General features: G+C 42.2%; 1 protein-coding gene across 1 annotated transcript in view; it reads right to left on the bottom strand.

The window, feature by feature from the left end:
* Positions 1–23,974, bottom strand: part of rorb (RAR-related orphan receptor B) — a 194,973-nt gene that overhangs the window by 48,710 nt on the left and 122,289 nt on the right. The window contains exon 4 of the mRNA XM_072281517.1: positions 13,160–13,576. Coding sequence (XP_072137618.1) covers positions 13,160–13,576 — 417 coding nt within the window. The remainder of the gene's footprint in view (positions 1–13,159; positions 13,577–23,974) is intronic.

Raw genomic sequence — 23,974 nt, 5'->3', positions numbered from 1 at the left:
AAAAGGTCCCAACATCAATCCTTAGAATTTAGGACCACCATAGAAAATAATAAGCAATGAATGCAACCAGGAAAATGGAAAGGGAGATGTTGTTTATTATCACCAGGGAAATATACTGTATAAACAGATTTTAAGTGCGTCTTTGGTGCTGACAGTACCGGTATCTGTGTAGTAAGATCAATGTTTGGCTATCTTGCCTGGCCCGGGGTTGCGATTTCTGTTCCTCCACGTGGTCAAATCTGTCATTGTATTTGAAGTATTGTGAGCAGTTTTGGGCCCCTATCTTAGAAGGGATGTGCTGGCACTGGCGAGAGTCCAGATAAAGTGATGTGGAGAGGATGTTTCCAATGGTGGGGGAACCTAGGACCGGAGAGCGCAGATTCGGAGTAGAAGGACATCCATTTAGAACAGAAATGTGGAGGAATTTCTTTAGCCACTTCCTTCAAAACCCCGGAGTGTAGTCCACCTGGTCCAGGTGACTTATCTACTGTACCTTCATACCTTTCAGCTTCCCAAGCACCTTCTACTTAGTTACAGCAACTACAATCACTTCTGTCCCCGACTCTCTTTGAATTTCTTGCATGCTACTAGTATCTTCCACAGTGAAGACTGATGCAAGATACTTCCTAATTTTGTCCACCATTTCTTTGTCCCCCATTGCTACCTCTCCAGCATCATTTTCCAGTGGCCCAATATTAATTCTCAACTCTCTTTTATTCTTTATCTACCTAAAAAATCTTTTGGTATCCTCTTTTCAATCATTAGCTAGCTTACCTTCATATTTCATCTCTTCCCTCCTTATGGGTTTTTTAGTTGCCTTCTGTTGGGTTTTAAAGGTTTCCCAATGCACCAACTCCCCACTAATTTTTGCTATATTATATGCCCTCCCTTTTCCTTTTATGCTGTCTTTGACTTATCTTGTCAGCGACAGTTGCCTCATCCCCCCCTTAGAATCCTTCTGAATTGCCCCCCAGAAACTCCAACTGTTTTGGCGTCATACAGTCATCTCCTCTCTCATGCTCTTGTAATTCCCTTTACTCCACTGTAATACTGATACATCTGACTTTAGCTGCTTTCTCTCAAACAGCAGGGAGAGTTCTTTCATATTATGATCGCTGCTTAAGAGTTCCTTTTACCTAAAGCTCCCTAACCTAATCTGGTTCATCACACCACACCCAAATCCAAATTGCCTTTACCCCATTGGGCTCAATCACAAACTGCTTTAAAAAGACATTCGTAGGCTTTGTGCAGATTCCTCCCCTCGGGATCCAGCATCAACCTGATTTTACCAATCTACCTGCATATTGAAATCCCCCATGACTATTGTGACATTGCCCTTTTTTGCATGTCTTTTCTATCTCCCATTGTAATTTGTACCCCACATTAAGGCTGCTGTTCGGAGGCCTGTATATAACTCCCACCAACTTCTTTTTAATTTCAGATTTACTTAACGCTACCCACAAGGATTATAGATCTTCCAGTCCTATGTCACCTCTTTATAAGGATTTGATTTTTTTTGTACCAACACAGCCACCTCCCTGCTCTTCCCACCTGCCTGTCCTTTTTATACAATGTGCACCTTCGGATGTTAAGCTCCCAACTATGATCTTCTTTCAGCCACGACTCACTGATGTTCAAAATGTCATACCTGCCAATCTCTAACTGCACTACAAGATTATCATACATATTGCATATACTGCGCGCATTCAATTATAACATCTTAGTCCTCTATTCATCACCCTTTTCAATTTTGTCCCCATGTTACACTTCAGCTCATTACACTGACTGCAGTTTTGCCCTATCATCTGCCTGTCCATCCTTACAGTCTCACTACACACTGCATCTACTTGTATATTAACTGTCCCCCTGCCAAACCCTCCCCAACAGCTTTAGCAAACCTTCCCGTAAGGATATTGGTCCCCCTCGGGTTCCATATCCCACCCTTTTTGTGTAGGTCATACTTTCCCCAGAGAGGATTCCAATGATCCAGAAATCTGAAAGTGTGCATCGTCCTGTTCTTACCCTCACTGTTGTGCAGCAATGCAACAACCCAGACCCTGGATGTCCTGCTTTTCGGCTTTCTACCTGACTCCTTAGATTACCTCTTTAAGATCTCCTCACTTTTCTTACATAGGTCATCGGTACCAATCCCCTCCTGAGTCTCAGAGTCAGACTTAGCACCAGAGACCCAGTCATTGTATCCAAAGCCGTAAAGTTATTATTGAGGGCAATGGCCACAGGTGCGCTCTATATTGGCTTTCTCTCTCTCTCCCTCTCCTCACAGTCACCCAGTTACCTGCCTCCTGCAACCTTGGGGTGACTATCTCCTTCGAGGTCCTATCCATCACCTCCTCCTCCTTCCATATTAGCCGAAGGTCATCGAGTTGCAGCTCAAATTCCTTAACACTATGTCTAAGGAGTCACAGCTCGATGCAATTCATGCAGATATGCTGTAGTTATCAGAGAGACTGGAAGTCTCCCAGAATTCCCACATCTTACACAAAGAACATATCACTATCATGCCCATGGTCTGCTCTTTATCAAATTATGGTATTGCTTTGCACTATTTTAATTATATGTTATAATTATGCGGTTTTGTCAGTTTTTGTCTCTCGGTTTGTCCTGTGTTTCTCTTGTGATAGCATTCTGGAGGAATGTTGTATCATATTTTAATGCATGCATTTCTAAATGACAATAAACAAGGACTGAGTGTCCACATAATCTAATCTAATCTAACTAACCCTGGACCCATTCTCACTGCACTAGCTATGTACGAATAGACAAAGAAAGAGAAAAATAACTTACTTAGAACCTCCACCTGTTCTTGTCCATGCCTGTTGAGCCAAACATTCGAACACTGTCCACTCCTACAATGGCTGTTCCGCTTACACCTCACTTCTTTTTATTGGCCTTTGCTGGGTGCTGAATAGATTGTCATGACTGCAGCCTGCCAAAATCTTCTGTAAGGCCCCAAGCTCCTTTTAAACCTTGTGCCGCCTCAGTCAAGCAAGCACCTGCTTGTGATGATTACAGCCTGCTGATAGGTTTTTGATTTGTCAGGGTGTCAAAGGTTGCGGGGAGAAGGCAGGAGACTGGAGATAAGGGGGAGGTAAATCAGCCATGATTGAATGGTAGAGTAAACCTGATGGGCTGAATGGCATAATTCTGCTCCTATGTGTTATGGTCTTGTGGTCTATAGATGGAAGGCTTGGGAAGCAAGCAGAGGAATTCTTATGTGTATAGATGTCACAGATATATCTTCAAATGCCTTTTGCTGTCTCATCGCATAACATAGGATGGTGCAACATGGAAACTGGCCTTTCAGCCTATTATATCTTTGCTGGCAATAATGCCAATGCAAACTAACCCATGTGCCTGCACACAATTAGAGAGAATTTATTAGACTGGTAATTCTTCTGTGAGTATGTTCATGCAGACTATGTTATAAAACCTTGGCAGGAAACATATTATTGCTTTTTAGAAATGATATCAAATAACTTTAGGGACCCTCATGCTTCCTCAGAGTACCTGGACATGCATGGGTACCCAGCAAATGTTTGGATGTCATGTCCACATGATGCAGTTAGATTTATGAGATTTGCAAATGATAAAGATCACTCCTGCAGCAGCCCTGCACAACGTATGCAAAGCCTGGTACTATGGGACTAAAAGGGAACCTCCCTGACCAGATCTGAGGTCATGGAATTGGTGATCAGCTGGGTTCTCTGGAGCTATTTTCAGATCTGTGGATCACCTTTCCTTGGTCTTCATCCCCTTTCCATCCAGGTGCAAATTTGACTGCCACTCCCAGCATTTGATAGTAACCACCATTTCTGAAGCACTGAACTAGACTTTGATGTCAGGATTTTAGAAATGTAGAAACATAGAAAACCTACAGCATAATACAGGCCCTTTGGCCCACAAAGCTGTGCCAAACATGTCCTTACCTTAGAACTACCTAGGCCTACCCATAGCCCTCTATTCTTCTAAGCTCCATGTACCCTATCCAGGAGTCCCTTAAAAGACCCTATTTTCATCCCAACTGGTTATCTAACCCATCCTCTTTACAGACCTCTCTCTCTGCTGCAACCTGCAAGCAACAATCATGCCTTCACTTCCTCCTTCACTTTTCAGTAACAGAAGAAAAAGGCATTGGGTACACAAAGCCTGTTCCATCACACACAGCAGATTGGCCATCGTGCATTGAAATAATTTTGCAATTCGTTTCATATTGACACACAGTATGCTAATGGATTAATGCACCTTTTCTCACACCCAAACAATTTCCAGGCCATTGTGAAAGAAGCAAAGCTGATTACTGCTATTCAGTGGCGAAGAATACATTCCCATCAAAGACAGTCACTCAGTTAATACTTGCAGCAGAGACTGTTGGATATTGTTGAGCTGGAAGGCATGGGAGAATATTTAATGTGGCTGACGTTACTAAGGGCACAACTGTACATGCAATTTGTTCTAGGTTTCTCTAAAGAAAATGATATAATGTAGTTTAGTAAGTTACAACCCTCATAAGCCTGAAACGCTGCAGGCAGTGAACGTCAGTCATTGTCAGGTAGTGTCAGTGAGCCTGCAGGTGACTAGCATATTGATTAAACAATCTCAAGTCACGGGGAAGCAGTGAGAATGTCCTCTTGTTTCTGCTTGACCTCCTGCACGGGAAGAGCTCAAATCCATTCTCATCAAGGTTGCTGGTTCTAAACACAAAGGTCTGCTTCTAAAGTCAGAATCTGAATCAGGTTTAATGTCACTGGCATACGGCATGACATTTGTGGTTGTATGGCAGCAGTGCATTGCAATATTTAATAATTAAAAACTGAATTACAGTAAATACACACACACACACACACACACACAGATATATGTTCCTGAATCACTGCGTGTGTGCCTTCAGGCTTCTGTACCTCCTCCCTGATGGTCGCAATGAGGAGAAGGTATGTCCTGTCTGATGGGGTCCTTAAGTCAGCTCCTTGGAGGCGAATCTAACACGTGCTGTTTAAGAAGATAAATACTCTTTCCTTCTTAAGCAGCAGCAATGAACGGGTTTCAATGTCAAACAACCCCACCAATATACACTCAGTGACCACTTTATTAGGTATACCATGTACCTAATGAAGTGGCCACTCTATGTATGCTTGTGGTCTTCTGCTGCCATAGCCCATCCACTTCAGGGTTCAACGTGTTGTACATTCAGAGCTGTCTTTCTGTGCAGCACTTGAGTAATGCATGGCTGTTGGAGTTACCGTCACCTTCCTGTCAGCTTGAACCAGTCTGACCATTATTCACTGACCTCTCTCATTAACAAGGTATTTTTGACCACAGAACTGTTACTCACTGGATATTTTATTTTTGTTTTTCACACCATTCTCTGTATATTCTAGAGACTGTTGTGTGTGAAAATCCCAGGAGATCAGCGGTTTCTGAGATACTCAAACCATCCCATCTGGCACCAACAATCATTCCACGGTCAAAGTCACTAGGATCACATTTCTTCCCCATTTTGATGTTTGTTCTGAGCAACAACTGAACCTCTTGTCTCTGTCTGCATGCTTTTATACAATGTACGGCTGCCTCATGATTGGCTGATTAGATATTTGCATTAACAAGCAGGAGTACAGATGTACCTAATAAAGTGACCATTGATTATACATCAGGCAAGGAGGGAGCCAAAAGCAAGTGAAACTCAGAAACAGGAAGATTGCTAACCCTATGGCACAATTTTCATGTGAGTTAATGTTTTGAGTTGACAACAATTTCCTGGATCACTGTAAACCCCATTTTCACTTTCTTCAATGTGAAATATCTAAGAATGAAAAATAATGTCTTTTTCTGATATTCAATAGAAAATTAGATTTTCTGGAGAAAAGGAAGTCATTCCTGAATATAGATCTCCCTACAGTAGATCAAGCATTTGATTCCACTATTTTTCTGTAAAACTTCATTGTTTTGTTATTAGGAAGGGCTGAGACAAAGCTTAAAATATTGTTACAGCATAAGAAGAAAGAAGCAGCCACTCTTTCTCTTTCTCCCTATTAGCTAATTTTTAAAAATTCTTCTACACACTGAACTGAACGTTTATCTTCTGAGTACACTGGGAACAGGGATGGAAGCTGAGGTAGAAGGCCCCACTGGCAGCTGACAGGCCTAAATTTTCCTGCAGTACTTTATCAGAGGCATGGCATTCACACAACTTTTTCAGATATTTGGCCAAGCTGTGTACTTGAAGCATTACTCAGTTTCAGCTCCACTATTTAAAGGCAAACTTCAAGCTTAACAGTTGAAATAGTCTCCTGTTGGCTACATACCACAGGGAAGGCAGAAGAGGCTGATATGTTAAAGCTACTCCAAGATACTTCTCCATGCTGGGAATACATTGATAGATTGCATTTCCTGGTGTTGGCAGAAAGAAGCCTGCTGATGACTAAGACAACATACCTGGAGGTGTTCAGAAACGAGCAGCGGTCAAATTGTCAACTTATCCTGGATGCAGCACTGCAAGCAGTTGGATGACCTCATTAGATCAGAAAGTAGGCATCATTCATCCAACTCCTGGACAGTATATTACTTCAGCCTCTTCCACCTGGCTTTCATCTCTTTCCTGTTACAAATTACTATTGAGGTATTTATGCACATCTTTCTAAGTCCCCACCTGTCCAAACACGCCTGACATTCAATCTCTTCTTTTGGAGATATTATAACTCTCCTCAGAGTCACTACTAATGAATATTCTCTCTTTATTTATTCAACACAAGCTATTGCTCTAAAGCGTTGGTGAGTTCATTCTCTCATTTCATAAGAAAGTCTAAAACAGCACAAAGAAAAGACAGAGCACCAGAGATAAGTTCTGGACATAGCTGATGTGAGAGGATGCACAGTCAATAGAGATGATGAAATGAAGGTTCCACGGCTAATTGATGCCAGAACTCTACTTCTTTTAGCCAGTTTGCACAGAATACTCAATGAAATCAGCAAGAGAACAAACAAAATAATTTAATCTTAAATCTAACTTAACAGTTATAGTTCTTGTATTTCTCCTCTCCAACTTTAACAGTCCAACAGGCAATGATGATGTCACCTCAGAGGAGGAAATCATTCAGTCCAAGTGTGCACTCTTATAAGACTCATACCAGTCATGCACTAGATCAGAAAGTTACACTCTGCTGGCTATAGTCATAATGGGGTTAAGTTTTCATTTGCTGACTCGTATATAACAATTGACAAGCGAAAATGAAGAAGCAAGGAAGTAGTTTAGACTCCACGTCGGAGGGCTCAGGCTGTGTTTGTTTTGCCAAGCTGGATACTAATGCTGTTTTCATAGGCTGTTAATGACCAAGCTATATCTAGAGCACAGGAAGGTATCCCATCCACAGGAAGAGTGGCCACATGAAAAGAACATCAGATGTGCGACTCATTGAGGGTGTGCTCACAGGGAGTGCTAGCTTGAAGGAGATTCACACCACACCAACCTTGCATCATTCTGGTGTCCAGAGCCAACTCACTCACAGGCTCCAAAACGCAGCGAACAAGCATGTCAACAGTCAGCACAGGGATCTGAACAACCTGCCCCTACATCCACAGAGGATGTATAATACAGCTCGAGAAAGAGAAAGAGTCAAGGCTTAAAAGATGCAAGTGGGAGCTTCACGAAATTTTAAGAGTTTTGAGTTCCATTTCTAGAAACTCACATAATAATTATTTTGTGATTTCCATTCTGGGTCAGCTTTGGTTAGTTACCAGCATGTGGCTTTCAACTTGTATGGAATGGTGAGACATCTGAAGATGCTGAGCGATGGCAACAAGTGGCAAGATATGAATGGTTAGTTGCAGGAATTGTGTGAATGATTTTGATCAGCAATGTGTATCAGTTGTCTTATGCGGCCCTGATCTTCCTTATTTTCTTCCTTCTGCTCTTCATCACCCTAGGCTAAATGACTTTGTCCTTTTATCTCCAGACCCTGGCACTGTGCAAAGCTATGTAGAGCACAGCAGCCCACCACACTGTGGAGACCTGGCTACTGCACATCGAATGTTGCCTACAGATCGTTCAGTCTACATAGAGTATACCTTCAACAGGAAGCTGATTCCTTTAAATAGATGAAAAATCCCTGGTTGTAATTCACATTTATGTTAGCAAAGAATTAGAGGATGAATACTTTTTCAAGGCACTGTACCTATAGCAGTAATTCAGTCATCTAGTTAGCAGAAAGTAGTTATTCTTAAATACCAAAGGTAATCACACACATATAGTGCACTGTATGTTATAGTGGCTAAAGATTAGTAATGCAATCATAAAGAATAACTAAAGTTACTAAGTCAGAACAAGGGAAGCAGACCAAAGATCAACTGCACAGTTGCATTTACTTCTTAACAAAATGGTTCTTCCAGAATAATGCATACATGTTGTGATGTAGGCAGTGAGAACACGGTTTTATATTGCAGCGTTTTTAGATAGGCACTTGAACAGGCAAGGCATAAAGGAACATGGATCTAATGCAAGCATATGGGATTAGTGCAGATGGACAAACACACATTAGCATGGACACGCTGAGCAGAAGGGGTTGTTTCTGGACTGAATGCCTATGACTTTAATTATTGGATGACGATTTTCCGGTCATAACTGCAAAAGTTAATCAGCCAGTGTGGAAACACACATTTCTAAAGCAAGTCGGTGATCATTCACTCAGAGGCTGGACCAGTTCAAATAAATTATTCATGTGGATATAAAATTGATTTGCAATAGGGAATTTGAATTGTCAACTGGTTAAGGTTATATGAAGTGGAGACACTGAATATTCTCCCTAATGTTCCAAGAAATGAATCCAAAACAAATTATAATCAGAACATGACAAGGTTGCAAGCATGGCAGAAGCATGGCCATTCATTGACAAAGATCTTGAAGATTTGGTATCAAGATATACAAACTGTCAGGAGTGCAGGATAAAACCACCAAAGATAATCTACAGGCATGTAGCTGAACGACAAACCCATTTCAGAGTGCCTATGTTGATTTTTTGTCAGAAACAGCAATTAGTGGGCAGTATTTTGGCTTAGAGATTAGAGCCGATACCTCACAGACCTTGGGTCAATTCTGACCTACAATGCTGTCTGTGTGGGGATTTTACATTCTCCCTCTGATGCATGGAGCTCCTCCAGGTTGCACTGGTTTCCCCTTACATCTCATAGGCATTTGGGTTAGCAAGTTAATTGGCCACTAAAAATTACCTTTAGCTTAAAAGTGGGTGACAATATGGTAAGGGTTGCAGTGGGGAGGAGTGTGGGTATTGGTGGGAGGCCCAGGGTGAGAACCTGATGAGAATGTGGGGCAGGATACAATGGGATGAAAGGAAATGACTATTAGCTGCTCAGTGTGGACACAGTCAGCTGAGGGGCCTGTTTTTGAGCCGTGCAACTCTATGAAGCTTTCTAGTTCTTATCAGCGCAGTAGTGTAAAGGTTAGCAGATCACTTTAAACTGATCATAGATCAGGGGTCTTTTCCTGCTGGTGCCTGCAAGGAGTTTGCACCTTCTCCCTGTGACTTGGTGCGTTTCCTCCGGGTTCCTCCCACCTTCCGAGAACATGGAGTTTAGGGTCAATGAGTTGTGGGCGTGCTGGCACCAAAAGCACGGGGACACTCGAGGGCTACCCAGTACAATCATCACTTATTTGATTTGATGAAAATGATGCATTTCACCCTATGTTTCAATGTACATGTGACAATAAAGCTAATCTTTCAAATCACTCATTCTATGTGTTGGGCACGTGGCCAAGTGGTTAAGGCGTTCCTCCAGTGATCTGAAGGTCACTAGTTCGAGCCTTGGCTGTGGCAGCGTGTTTGTGTCCTTGAGCAAGGCACTTAACCACACATTGCTCTAGTGTCTGTGCGAGGAGTGGCGCCCCACACAGACTTCCAATCTGCGCCTTGTAAGGCATGAAAATGCCCGACGCAGGCCTCCAATGGTCTGAGTCAACGTTCCCTCCCCTCCCTCCCCTATGAGCAAACTGAAGGGGTGTTGGTCAAGATGACCGAGGAGGATGAACTGGGAATAGGGATGGGCAAAGCAAAGGGGAAACTAAGCAAGGAATTAGAGTGAAACGGAGAAAGCAGTGTGACTGGGGGTGAGATACAGCATGGTATATGTCTTTGAGCTGATGAGCCAGCGCACTAGGTACAGTGAAACATAAGTAGTCTGAGAAAAGCCAGAGTGAACTTTGAAGGCCCAGAGGTAGTGGGCAGCAGGATGATCCGTTGTGGAAACTAGAAGTGGACCCGGAAGGGAGAAGCCAGGGTGTGGTGCACGCAGGCCTGAAAGGATGGGTGCCGAGCGGACTGTGTAGGGTCATTCAGAAGCAGACATGAACAGTGCAAAGGGGCAAAATAGCGAGGAGTGTGCAATAGATAGAGCAGGGCAGCCGGCAGTGGATTGGGCATCGTGAAAATGATCCTGGCACAATAGGGTGATGCATAAATTGGTGCAGGTAGATGGTGTTCGTGTAGACAGATGCCAGTGTGGCCCAGACATTGTGGGCTGTAGACCTTATTTCTTTGCTGTGTTGATGCCATGACATTATTGATTCGTGGTATCATGAACAGCGACAAAATGAATAATTGAGGAGATGAGATGGAGTCCCTGAAGAGTTTGTTTTAGATAATATGCTTCAATCCAAGTGAAACTTCTGAACCCTTCAAAACATTCAATACCTTTAGATTTTCATTAATTCTCCCATACTGCTTGGCTTCTAAAGATGGAGCCAAAGAGCATGTATATTTTAAGGAAGTTTCAGAGAGAGCAGCTATCCAAGATTGCTCAAGTTTAGCCATGAATCATCATTCTGTTAAATTGTTGCTAAAGTATTGTACAACATTGTATTCTACCAAAGGAAGTGCCCTAACATAGCTGTTGATGCATCACAGACTTCAGATGTACTTGAATTTATTGCAACTTAACTTGGAGAAGAAAATGGAGAGAGAGCTGCGGAAGCGAAAGCAAACCATCCTCACAAAAGATTGAGAAGAGACAAACTGATACAGTTTAGATACCATGAGAAGCTGGGACTGAGAAGAACAAAGAACATCATGCAGATTCCTTCTTCTGCAGCCCTTGACCTTTCCTACCTACCTGGCTTCACCTTTCCTACCTACCTGGCTTCACCTTTCAGCTAGCCTTCCCCTACACCCACCTTTTTATTCTGGCATCTTCCCCTTTCCTTCTCAGTCCTGAAGAAGGGTCTGGGCCAGAAACGTCAACTACCTATTCATTTCCACAGATGCAGCCTGACCTGCCGAGCTCGTCCAGCATTTTGTGTGTTTTGCTTAAGATTTCGGGCATCTGCAGACTTTCTCGTTTTTATCATGCAGAGGTTAGATATTTTAATTCTGCATTAGTAAACTTGTAGGGCTAGAAACCATTTTATTCAATGGAAGAAAAGTCAGAAGGATCCACAATGATTGCAATGAGAGATGTATCAGAACACACTGGATAAATATGTGATGACATATACAATCTAGAAAGGTCTATAGAATCAGCCACTGAAGAGTCACCGGCAACAAAGGCTAATGCCATAAATTTGTCAGATCAAGAAGTAAATGCGTGGCAAGAGAGTCAAACGCATTTGAGAGAGCCAGTCCTGCCAAAGGGTTTCGGCCCGAAACATCAACTATACTTTTTTCCATAGATGCTGCCTGGTCTTCTGAGTTCCTCCAGCATTTTGTGTGTGTTGCTCGGATTTCCAGCATCTGCAAATTTTTGCTTGTTTGAGAGAGCCAGTTAATAGACAGAAACAATGATTGTCATGTAGGGAAAGAAATGGGATATACTTGTATGCAAATACTGTATGTCATACATTACATGGTATGCACTGCAATAATGTCATAAATATGACAGCATATTTTTGTCTGCAATGAAGTGTGAACAGTTACTGTAATTATTGGTTTCTCATCGTAGTTATAGATAATAATATTGATACACTACAGAAATGAAAACATATTTTCCATCAAGGAAATTGGAATTATAAAGTCCACCATTGTTGGAATTATTATCTCTTATGTGGTCAAACGTTACTTGATTGTTTTTTTAATGTGCTTATGAATTTAAAATATGTTTTCAAGGTCTGGGAACATTGGCTTTAATCATACTTGTTACCAACTTAGTTGCATTCAGAAGACAATGAAGATGGTTGATCGCATATTATAGGAATGGGTTTGGTAGTAAGGGTCATTTTTTTTTTTTGGTCCTTGTTCACAGTGATCTGATTTACCATAGTTCTCAATCGGCTATTCAGGCATTTGGGCCCTCCATATGAATGCATCTGGACCAGAAAGACTGTCTGAAGACTGTTAAGTTTTTCCAATAAATCTTCCCTAATAATCCTTTTGCATCAATCAGTGAGAAAGTAACAGGCTGAGAGAGACAGAAGCAGAATATTGAAAATATAGTATTTCAAGTGTGCTATCATGGATAAACCAACTAAAGTGGCAAAAGAGAATGTGGCCTTTCAATGACTGAGTGCCTGGCTCTGACAAAGAAAGTTATTGAAAATTCTATCAATTAACGTCTCTCAATGATATACACAGAAACATGCAAGCAAGTGTGAATATGGGGCAGATGTACTTATATATTATGTCACTAATTTCTAGACGATGTATCAAGGCAAAATTTAGGTGGGAAGGATTTTGCACCCAAAACGAAAAGGCTGTGTTTTCTATCCGATTGATTTTCCCTCGAAGAGTTTAATTATCAGGAATGCAATATTCTTTTCTTAGTTTTCCTCTGCGATGACCTCTAAGATAATTAATTATGACCGAAAGAAGTCAATCAACCCCGTAGTTTCTGTGCTTGTCAGCATCTTAAGGAGATTTGGGTACAGAAAATGCAAAAAGAAAATAAACACATAAACAAACTCTGCTATCACCTGTCTTTGAGACTGTCAAACAGAAGTTTCCTGCCCATGCATCCTGGGGAAAGTAACTTCCACAAGTCGCCATCTCTTTCAATGACTAACGGAATTTCAATAGTAAGCTTCGTAACAACAATTTTTATAGTATCACAATTATTGCCAGTAGCAGACATGGATAAAATTAATATTTTTTGCCAACGTTTGGATTCTTTACAAAGTAAGGCACATGTTTTTCCTTTCCGTACCTACCTATTTCGGTCATTGTTACTCCAGGAGCCAGTTGACCATTTGTAAAAGAGCTATACGTAAACAAGTTTGGTACAGGTGTGAGTTCATAAATAGGCTCTTGTTTTATTTGCTTGATTCCAGCCATGTCTATTCCAGACTGATCCGGTGATGGTTGCGCAGAATCTACACTGTAATATCCATTAGCTCCCTCAGACTGTACTTTTGGCAAATCGATTACATGTCCGTTTGCGTAAGTGCCACCAATCTCGTTGTTCAGGTCTGTCAAGCCATTGCTGATGCTGTTGGTGTAGACGCGGGCAAGAGCTTCTGCCTCGCCGCTCTGCTGCTGCCGCTGCTCTTGCAGCCTTTGTTGGTGCTTCTGGACTTCAGCGTACAAACTGTCACGCTGCTTCTTGGACATTCTCCCAAACTTTACAGCTGTGAGAGGAAAAGAAATTGTCCTTAAATAAATTGAAACTGGAAGACTCTATTTCCAAGTATCATATTCTCATGGGAACTAGAAACAAAATGCTAAAATTGTTGACATTTAACCCTTAACAACGGTATGGTCACCCCATTTAATTTGTACATTTTTCAAGATGTGAACATCACTGGATATGCAGCCATTTATTGCCCATTTCTAATGACTCTTGAAATCAAGTGTGAAGAGGAGGTTCACGAGAATAACTCTAGGAATGAAAGGATTAATGCCTGAGGAGCATTTGATGGCTCTGGGCCTGTTATCACTGGATTTTATTAGAATAAGGGTGGGTCTCATTGAAACCTATCAAATATTGAAATGCCCAGATAGAGTGAATATGGAAAGGATGTCTCCTATAGAGGAGGAGTCCAGGACCAGTGAGCACGGCCTCAGACTAGAGTGAATTCCCTTTAGAATAAAGATGAGAAGGAATTTCTTTAGCCAAAGGGTGGTGAATCTGTAGAATTCATTGCCACAGATGCCAAGTCACAGGGTATATTTAAAGTGGAGGCTAATAGGTTCTTGATTGGTAAGAGTGTCAAAGGTTACAGGGTGAATGCAGGAGAATGGGGTTGCGATAGCTAATAAATCAGCCATGATAGAATTGCAGACCAGATTCGATGGGCCAGATGGCCTAATTCTGCTCTGATGTTTTATGGTCAACCCACTTCTAGACCATTGCAGAGGGCACTTAAAATTGATAACTGATATTAGTGAGCTGAGAATCATAGAGTTACAAAGATAGTAGATTTCCACCATGTACGGTAGTGAACCAGTTGTTATTTTTAACATCTATTTGTTTGTAGGTCTCATTACATATGATTATTATTTTTAAATGCCATTTTATAAACTGAATTTAAATTTCAGTGCTGCCATTGTAGGAAATGAACTCTGGGCCTCTGAATTTTGAGTCCAGTTATTTAACTGTTATACTTAGTATGACAAAGAATTTCCAGTACAGAGGGTAGATTCTCATGGGTGATAATGTTTTACAGAAGTCTCCCATGCTATTACATTTCATGCTGTCAGCTGTTCCTTTTAATCAACATGCTTATCCACTTTCCCTTAAAATGTCTCTATTCATCTCAAGTATTGCTCATGTTAACAAGCTTTGCAGTCTAGTGACTGGAGTTATAGCTTCAGAGACACTAGATGATACTGTAAGATTGATTCATTAATCAGAAGCTAGCAGTCCTGATACTTAAACGCAAACAACAGGAATTCTGCAGATGCTGGAAATTCAAGCAACACACATCAAAGTTGCTGGTGAACGCAGCAGGCCAGACAGCATCTGTAGGAAGAGGTGCAGTCGACGTTTCAGGCCGAGACCCTTCGTCAGGACTTCCTTCAGTTAGTCCTGACGAAGGGTCTTGGCCTGAAACGTCGACTGCACCTCTTCCTACAGATGCTGCCTGGCCTGCTGCGTTCACCAGCAACTTTGATGTGTGTTGCCGTCCTGATACTTGTCTGCAGACATTCTGAGTCAACCATAGGAGTCAAAGTAGAGTACTGGGTGCAGATATTAAACAACTCTGAGCACAAAGATCCATTTCAGTGTTGGGCACCAGAGCTAAATACACTTTGCTTGACCGTGCTACAAGTGGGCTTTCCAGAAGGGGAAAAAAAAGTTTAAACGTAAAACTGCGTTTCTTTCACAACATTCTATGCAAGTGCCTAAGACCATATCTAGTGCCTGTAATTGCTTTTTTTTAAAAAAAGGCAATTGTTTCTAGTTTAAAACATCCCAATGAAGTTCATCACAGAATCTGTTTAGCAAGGCAAAAATAAAACACTGCAGATGATGAAAGCTGGAAATAAAAGCAGTGCGATGCGGTAGCGGAGCATTTAGCATGACGTCATTACAGCGCTAGCAGCCCAGGTTCAGTTCCACCACTGTCTGAAAGGAGGTTGTATGTTTTCCCCATGATCATGTGAGTCTACTCCAGGTGCTCCTGTTTCTTCCCATATTCCAAAGATGTACTAGTTAGTTGTTTAGTTTGTCACATGGGTGCAACTGGACAGAGCAGGCTCGTTGGGCCTTTAAGGCCCAAGGATGCAGGCCATCGGGTCCAGGGACGCTGCCCATTAGCCCCAATGATTTTCCTGGTACTTGTTACCAAGCTGCATCTCTATAATTTAAAAAATAAAACATGGAAAATGGTGGCAACCCTCGCAGTTCAAACAGCATCTGTACATTTAGTTAAGGTTTCAATAAAGGACTTTTCGTTAGAGCTGGGAACGGTTAGTAATTAAACCAGTTTTCGGTTTCAAAGGAAGATGTGAGGTACCAGGAGAAATAGATCCGTGAGAGCATGGAGATGGTGGTGGTGGTGGTGGCACTGTGGGAGAAAACAGAACATTGGGAACAGGAGCAAAACTAGGCCAGCCAGCCCTTTGAGCCTGCTCTGTGGTTCCGTAATATCCTGGAGACAAAATCCGTACATAATACTACCTATGTGGTTTCACCAATTCCCACTGTAAGTCTGCATCAAAACATCCCCACTTTTATATTCTACACCCCTTGCAGTAACCCCAGCAGTTCATCACCCTTCCTAGTTAATTTCTATAGCTGCAAATCAACCCTTTGTGTTTCATAAAATGGAAACCATTATGAATTTCTTGTAGTGCAACATATTACAGGACTCACCAATTGGAAATTAATTTGAATATCATTTATTTTTATTTGTTTAGAGATACAGCGCAGAACAGGCTCTTCCAATGCACTGAGCCACTCCGCCCAGCAACCCACCTATTTAACACCAGCCTAGTCACAGAACAATTTACAATGAGCCGTTAGCCTATTCAGCAGTACGTCTTTGGACTGTGGGAGAACATCACAGCATGTGGAGGAAACGCACAAGGTTGTGATGAGAAGGTACAAATTCTTCATAGATGGCACTAGAATTGAACTCTGAACACCGAACACGGGGCAAGCTGTAAAAGCACTGTGCTAATCGTTATGCTTACGTGGTGTCTCACTTCCTTCCAAAGTGAATAACCTTTTATTTCCCATATTGCACTCCATTTTCCATCTTCATGCCCATCCACATAACATATTTAAATCGCTTTTTAGACTGTGTCCTTTTCACAATTTGTTCACCTGGGTTATGCATCAGCAACGAATTTGGCTCCAATACACTTGGTCCCTTCATCCAATTCATTCAGTAGAGGGTCTGGTGCTGATCTCTGTGTCTCTCCACTGATCAGCAATACAACAACCACTCTCCTCCCCAACCATGTTCACTCTCATCTTCTGTGGTAGCCTTTTGTTTCACACCCTAGAGCGTAACTTCTGGAAATCCAAATACACGACTACTGGGTCCCCTTTATCACTCTTTTTGGTTATATTTCCAAAGAATTCTATCAAATTAATCAAACATAATTTTCCTTCCATAAACCAGGCTAATGTTGCTTATGAATTTTAAAACAGTTCACTGCCATTTTGGATTCATAATGGATTCCAGCACCTTCCAAAAAACAGTTGTTAGACCTACAGTTTCCTGCTTCCCATCTCGCCCTTTTCAAGTATTGCGGTGTTATTTTTGCAGTTTTCCAATTCTCTGGAACACCTCCGTAATCTAGAGAATTTTGGCAATTTGCAACACATTGACTATCTCTGCAGCCAATTTCTTTAAAGCCCAACGTTGCATTTCATCCCATCCAGGCACTTACTGATTTCCCTGCTACTTTCTCTCGAGTGATAGACATTAAGTTCCTCTTAAAGCACTTTGTAAGCACTGAATGCAGCGTACGACTGGAAGCACTGCATGTGAATTGCTACTCTGCCTGGTAAGCATGTTTGTTTTGTTGGCTGATGGGAAGGGACAGGGGTCAAAGGGAAAGTGTCACACTTCCTTGGATTGCATAGGAAGGTGCAGTGAATAGGAAGCTAGATTTTGGAGGAAATGGAAGAATGCTTCAGCATGTCACAGAAGAAACAGTCCCTTCAAAATGTTGAGATAATTGAAGGGATAATTTAGATTTATCAGGTAGTTAAAATAGGGATTAACTGGCATTTCTTCCACTTTAGAACACTGCATTCATGATACACTCACAGCTATGTTGGGAAAACAAATATACATCAGGAAACTGCTTTGCAGAACACCTCTGTTCAGACTGCAGTGATGACCCTTAATTGCCAGTCATCTGTCATTTCAACTCTTCATCCCACTCCTAACCTAAGCTCCCTGTTCTAAAAAAATGCAATGCAAGCTCAAGGACAGTATAACATCTTCTACCTTGACACATAACAGGATTCAACATCAAATTAAGCACACTCAGTTTATCAGCATGGCAGTCTTATGTTTTACATTCAGTACCTTTTCTCCCCCTTCTCCTCCAGTGTTTCAAATTGAATTTTTCTCCTCCTATTTACACCCTACTCCATACATAACTTTACCACTGTCACTCAGCCAGCAGCTTAACACTTGTGTCATTCAGTCTCTCTGCGTCTCCATATTTTCATAAATATTCCTTGTCACTTTATTTATTGCTTTCCTCTTTTCCTGTAACTTCCAACATCTTCTAGTTCTGATGTAAGATCATCAACCTGAAACATTAATTATTTCTTTGCACGTGCTGCTTAACTTGCTGATTATTTCCAGCGGTTTCTGTTTTCAATTTATTGCCATCAACTAATTTTAGGTTTTGTGTGAAAAAAAAATACTACAAGTAAGTATAATTCCTTAATTCTCTACTGACCCCCCCCCCCCAACCCCACCTTAAACTTAAACTCTCTGGTTGTAGATACCTTGCCTAAGGGGAAGCATTTGTTTGGGCTGCTTTTCCCAATCCATGATACATTTTATTCAAGATTCAAAAGTTTTCACATCATGGTGTGGCAGGTGATGAGAGGAATCCTTCCAGACTTCAAGGCTTCTGAACACACCAATTGTTCAGAAACATAAAGTGCTCCTCTGAAATAAAGCAGGATATGAATTATGAGCAGAGGATGAGCCGTGCAGGAGGAGATACTGAAAGGAGGAGGAGAAAGAGGAAGGCTTTCAGCTGGAGGCTAAAGTTGTCCAGACTGTTCATAAAGTAATTCTCCTATTTAAAGCTCAGGAATGAGCAAAGTGCACCTCTGCAAAGGAACCTTCACTGGTCTGTTCCATGTAGCACCTATGGTTGTAGCTCAAAGCCGGATGAGGATTGCTTCAGCAAATGCAGCCACATGACTGCATTGGTGACCTTGCACTTCCACTACTTCTGGGTAGAGATAGTTTGACATCCAGCGTTGCATGATGGGAGATCACTGAGACTCTCAGGAAGCACTAACCACATTTCAATTTCTTTTCAAAAACCGGCAGGCAGATAGAGTCCACACTTCACAACAATTGACAGGTGCTATGAATTAAATCCACATCTAACAATGGTCAGTATTGTTAAATTGCAGTTAAACTGGAACTGCAAGGGATTCCAGCTCCCAATTCACCAAATGCAGTGAATATTGTGGAGCATTGCCCAGTATCTTGACTATAGTCATGAGGCTCACATTCTATCCCAGACCATTGTGTCTTCTGTATTTAAACCTTCACAGCAAAACAAAATGTTCTGCACAGGGTGACAAGCTCTTGACGTGCTTTGCTATCGCGGGAGGCAGAGGAACAGCTATGGGATTGATTCAAGTCAGTAGACTAGGTCATCTTCAAGGACTCAAAGGTTTTGAACGAAAATACCACAGTTGTCACAGACTTTATTAAAACCAGTGGTAGACATGTGTGTCACCAGAAATTTATTCAGAGTCTTCCTCAACCAGAAGCCCTGGATGAACCATGAGATCCACAATCCGCTGAGGGACAGATCAGTGGCATTCAGGTCTGCCGACCAGGTAAGATACAAGATGTCCAGGTATGATCTCTAGAAATCCATCTCATACGTGAAGTGGCAATTCTGGACCAAACTTGAATCACTGAAGGGTGTTTGACAGTTGTGGCAGGGCTTGAATGCTATCACCTCCTACAAAGTGAAACCAAGTGACACAGGTGACAACCAGGCTTGTCTCCCAGATAAGCTCAGTGTCTTCTATGTTCGCTTTGACAGTCAAAATATGGAGGGACCTTCACAAATTCCCTCAGCCCCCAATGAGACCTTCAGCCTCCAAAGCCAATGTGAGAGCATCTTTCAAGAGGGTGAATCGGTGGAAAGCATCTGGTCCAGATGGGGTACCTGGCTGAGTACTAAAGACCTGTGCAGAACAGCTGCCTGGAATGTTCACCAAAATCTTTAACCTCTCGCTTCAGCAGTCAGATCTACCCACCTGCATCAAGCAGGCATCAATTATACCGGAACCCAAGAAGAACTTGGTAACCGTCCTCAATGACTATCATCCAGTAGCAGCTACACCCACTGAGAGTTCAACTTTTCTTGTCAAAAACCAGCAAGCAGATAGAGCCCACACTTCACATCATTATCACGAAGGTGATAGGTTTAGCCACCAACTGCGCAACAAAAATGCTGAGGGACACTAGCATGAGAAGAAAGAGGAAGTGAAGCAACCAACAGGATAACAAAGCTGTTAGGAAAGAAGGGGCAACACAGACAGCTCTTTACAGTATGGGAATGTCCTTTCAGAAAGAATTTCATTGGAACGGCAACAACTGAACTCAGACTCTCCAGTTATCAACAGCTTGTATTCCTTTCCAGGGAATTGATGGCTTTGTGGCCAAGACTGCTGATGATACAAAGATAGGTGGAGGGGCAGGTAGCATTGAGGAAGCAGAGAGTGTGCAGAAGGACTTGGGCAGAATCAGAGAATGGGCAAAGAAGTGGCAGATGGAATACGATGTAGATCAGGGACTTTGGTAGAAAGAATAAAGGCATAGACTCTAAGCAGGAAGCAAATTCAGAAATCAGAGGTGCAAAGGGACTTGGGAGTCCTAGTGCAGGATTTCCTAAACATTAACTTGCAGGCTGATTCGATAGTAGGGGAAGCAAATGAAGTGTTAGCATTAATTTCAGGAGGATATAAAGCAAGGATATAATGCTGAGACTTTATAAGGCATTGGTCAGACTGCACTTGGAAGATGGTGGGCAGTTTTGGGCCCTTTATCTAAGTAAGGATGTGCTGGCATTGGAGAGGGTCCAGAGCAGGTTCATGAGAATAATCCTGGGAATGAAAGGGTTAACTTATGAGGACTGTTTGATGGGACAAGGCCTGTACGCATTGGAACTTAGAAGTATAAAGGGGGATCTCACTGAAACCTATTGAATATTGAAAAGCCTAAGCCTAGGCAGAGTGGAGGTGGAGAGGATGTTTCCTAAAGTGGGGGAGTCTAGGACCAGAGGGCACAGCCTCAGAATACAAGGACATCGCTTTAGGGCTGAAATGAGGAGGAATTTCTTTTGCCAGAGGGTGGTGAATATGTGGAACTCATTTCCAACGACAGCAATGGAGGCCAAATCATTGGGTATACTTAAAGTGGTGGTTGATAGATTCTTGATTCATAAGGGTGTAAAAGGTTACAGGTAAAAGACAGCAGAATGGGTTTGAGGGGGTTAATAAATCAGCCATGATAGAACAGGCAGAGCAAATGCAATGGAACTGAATGACCTAATTCTGCTCCTATGTCTTATGGTCTTATTGTCTTTCCTCTCCTCAAACATTACTCATAGTGTCATCTGCTTGTCCACAATGTAAAGATAAAAGCAACCATACAGTACATTCTGAATCATACTAAGTGAAGTCATTCTGCATTACGTACAAACATCAACTGGTCACACTTGTGCATTCTTTAAATCTTTCTGCTAATGGTTACCCAAATGTCTGAGGGACTCCAAGATGTTGGATAACCAGCTTTGGGCCTAGAACCTGGTTGCAGTCTGTATTATTTTGGTATGGACAAAAGTCGTCTATGAAAAATATCTGACAGCAGAAACATTGCTGTAGCAGTAATGGTGGGAACACAAACTTTGACAATCTGAGTAAGGACAGCAGGTTTGTGTTCCATGAAATTATTGCCACTTTCCCTGAGGTCTCAGCACTCCAAGTGACTGATTGGAGAACAGATTGATATAGCGTTCTGCAAGCCCACCTGGACATTATCTAAAGCTATGATAGAGGTAGTCTGCCCTTGCTTGCCAATTGCCCAATCCAGAATTTATTGGCTACAATAATGCTGCTAATGGCCGCAGATGCTGCACTGTTGTTGGGTCAGTAAGTGTACAGATGGAGTTACCCATCACTTCCAGGCAGGAATGGTTGGGCTCCAAATTCTGTACAATGCCCTGTGCCAAATTAATTTCAGATGCCTCTGTGCTCCATAACTTTGTACACAGCTTTCTGGCAGGCTTTCTCAGAGTATCAGGTATTCTGGTCCACATGCACAACAGTCACAGTATCCTGGCCCGTTGTCATCATAATTCCTACGTGACCTTGACCTCTGGAAATTGGGAATCCACACTATTCTTTCTCTTTGCCCTGGCCAACATTCATCCTGCCTGGTGTACCTTGTCCAGTTGTGAATCCCATCTGCAATCTGAGCCACAAAAACAACACTTTTTTTTCTTGAAGTATTTTTACTGTCCAATTCCAGAGTAAGTTCTTCTTTGTTACGTTAAACAATTTCTTCTCTGCCTTTTTTCTATTAAAATATCCACAACCTGTGTCATGGGGCATCTTTCCAGTCTATTGTCTGTTGTTTGTGGCTCCTCAATTATTCTCACCTCAATTTCTACATTTACCTCATAGCTTAGATTGTTCGTGAGCCATTAAAAAAAATTTCCTCCACACTTTTCCTCTTACCCTATTAATCCATCACTTGTTTCCTGCCCCCTCACTTCCTTGATCAACCTCTTCTTCAGGGCAACATTGTTGGTCAATATATTGCAAAGGCTGGGTTTTGATATCTCTTGAAGAGAATAAACTAACAATTTCTTAAAAGAAAGACGTCTCAACCTGAAATCGTTTTCTGACTTCTGATTTGGCATCATCACTAAATGCAGTATGTATCTCGTGCACCAAATATGCTTAAACTCCAATTCATAGGAAGCTGTCCCTAAGGTACAGTATACTCTAAATTATCAGTAATAATAAAACCCATGCTGCTGAATGACACTAAAAATTGACTAATAATGTCATCATTATTGTTATCTCCTTGATATTCCTTTGCTACCTGGTCAGTTTACAGTTTTGGGAGCAATTGAATGAAAAGGGCAGAAGGACATGGCATAGCGAAGGGAGGCTGGGGGATTTAATTAGATTAGATTCAACTTTATTGTCATTGTGCCGAGTACAGATACAAAGTCAATGAAATGCAGTTAGCATTTGACCAGAAATGCAAAGAATAGTGTTATTTACAAAATAACTGCGAATAAAAAGTAAGTGTTACAGCACACAAATATAAGGATACTGAATCAGTCCAATATGGGTGCAATACTGCTTAACGCTGTGATGTGAGGTTCAGCAGGGTCACAGCCTCAGGGAAGAAGCTCTTCCTGTGCCTGCTGGTGTGGGAGCGGAAGCTCCTGTAGCGCCTACCGGATGGGAGGAGAGTAAAAAGTCCATGGTTAGGGTGAGATGCCTCCTTGATAATACTTTTTGCCCTGCCCAGGCAGCATTTATGGCAGATGTTCTCAATGGTAGGCAATTGGGTGCCGATAATCTGCTGGGCAGTTTTCACCACACGCTGGAGTGCTTTGCGGTCCGATACGGGACAATTGCTATACCACACTGAGATGCAGTTGGTGAGTATGCTCTCAATGGTACAGTGGTAAAAGTCCATCAGTATCCTGGGACAGAGGTGAGCTTTCTTGATGCTCCACAGGAAATAAAGGCGCTGTTGCGCCTTTTTGATCAGGATGGAAGAGTTCAGGGACCAGGTGAGATCGTCGGCAATGTGGACACCAAGTTAGTTGAAGCTTGATACACGCTCCACTACAGCTCCGTTAATGTAGATGGAAACGTGAGTGTGGCTCCTAGCATGCCTGAAGTCCACAATGATCTCCCTGGTCTTCTGGATGTTAAAGGCCAGGATGTTGTCGGCACACTATGCAGCCAGGTGCTGGACCTCGTCCCTGTAGGCTGTCTTGTCGTCCCCTCTGATCAGGCCAACCACCGTGGTGTTGTCTGCGAATTTGATTATGGAGTTAGAACCATGTACAGGAATGTAGTCATAGGTGAAAAGGGAGTACAGAAGAGGGCTCAGCACACAGCCTTGAGGCACACCGGTGCTCAGGGTGAGAGTGGAGGAGGAGGGGTTGTCTAACTTAACTGACTGGGGTCTGTTAGTCAGAAAGCCCAAGGTCCAATTGCAGAGGGATGAGCTGATACCAAGCTGGCGAAGTTTGGCGATCAGCTTGGAGGGGATCACAGTATTGAATGCCGAACTAAAGTCAATGAACAGCATTCTGTCGTA

This window comes from Mobula birostris, chromosome 17 (genome assembly GCF_030028105.1).
Source record: "Mobula birostris isolate sMobBir1 chromosome 17, sMobBir1.hap1, whole genome shotgun sequence".
NCBI lineage: Eukaryota > Metazoa > Chordata > Chondrichthyes > Myliobatiformes > Myliobatidae > Mobula > Mobula birostris.
The sequence above is the reverse complement of the archived record's forward strand: the minus strand, read 5'-3'. Positions and strand labels throughout refer to the sequence as shown.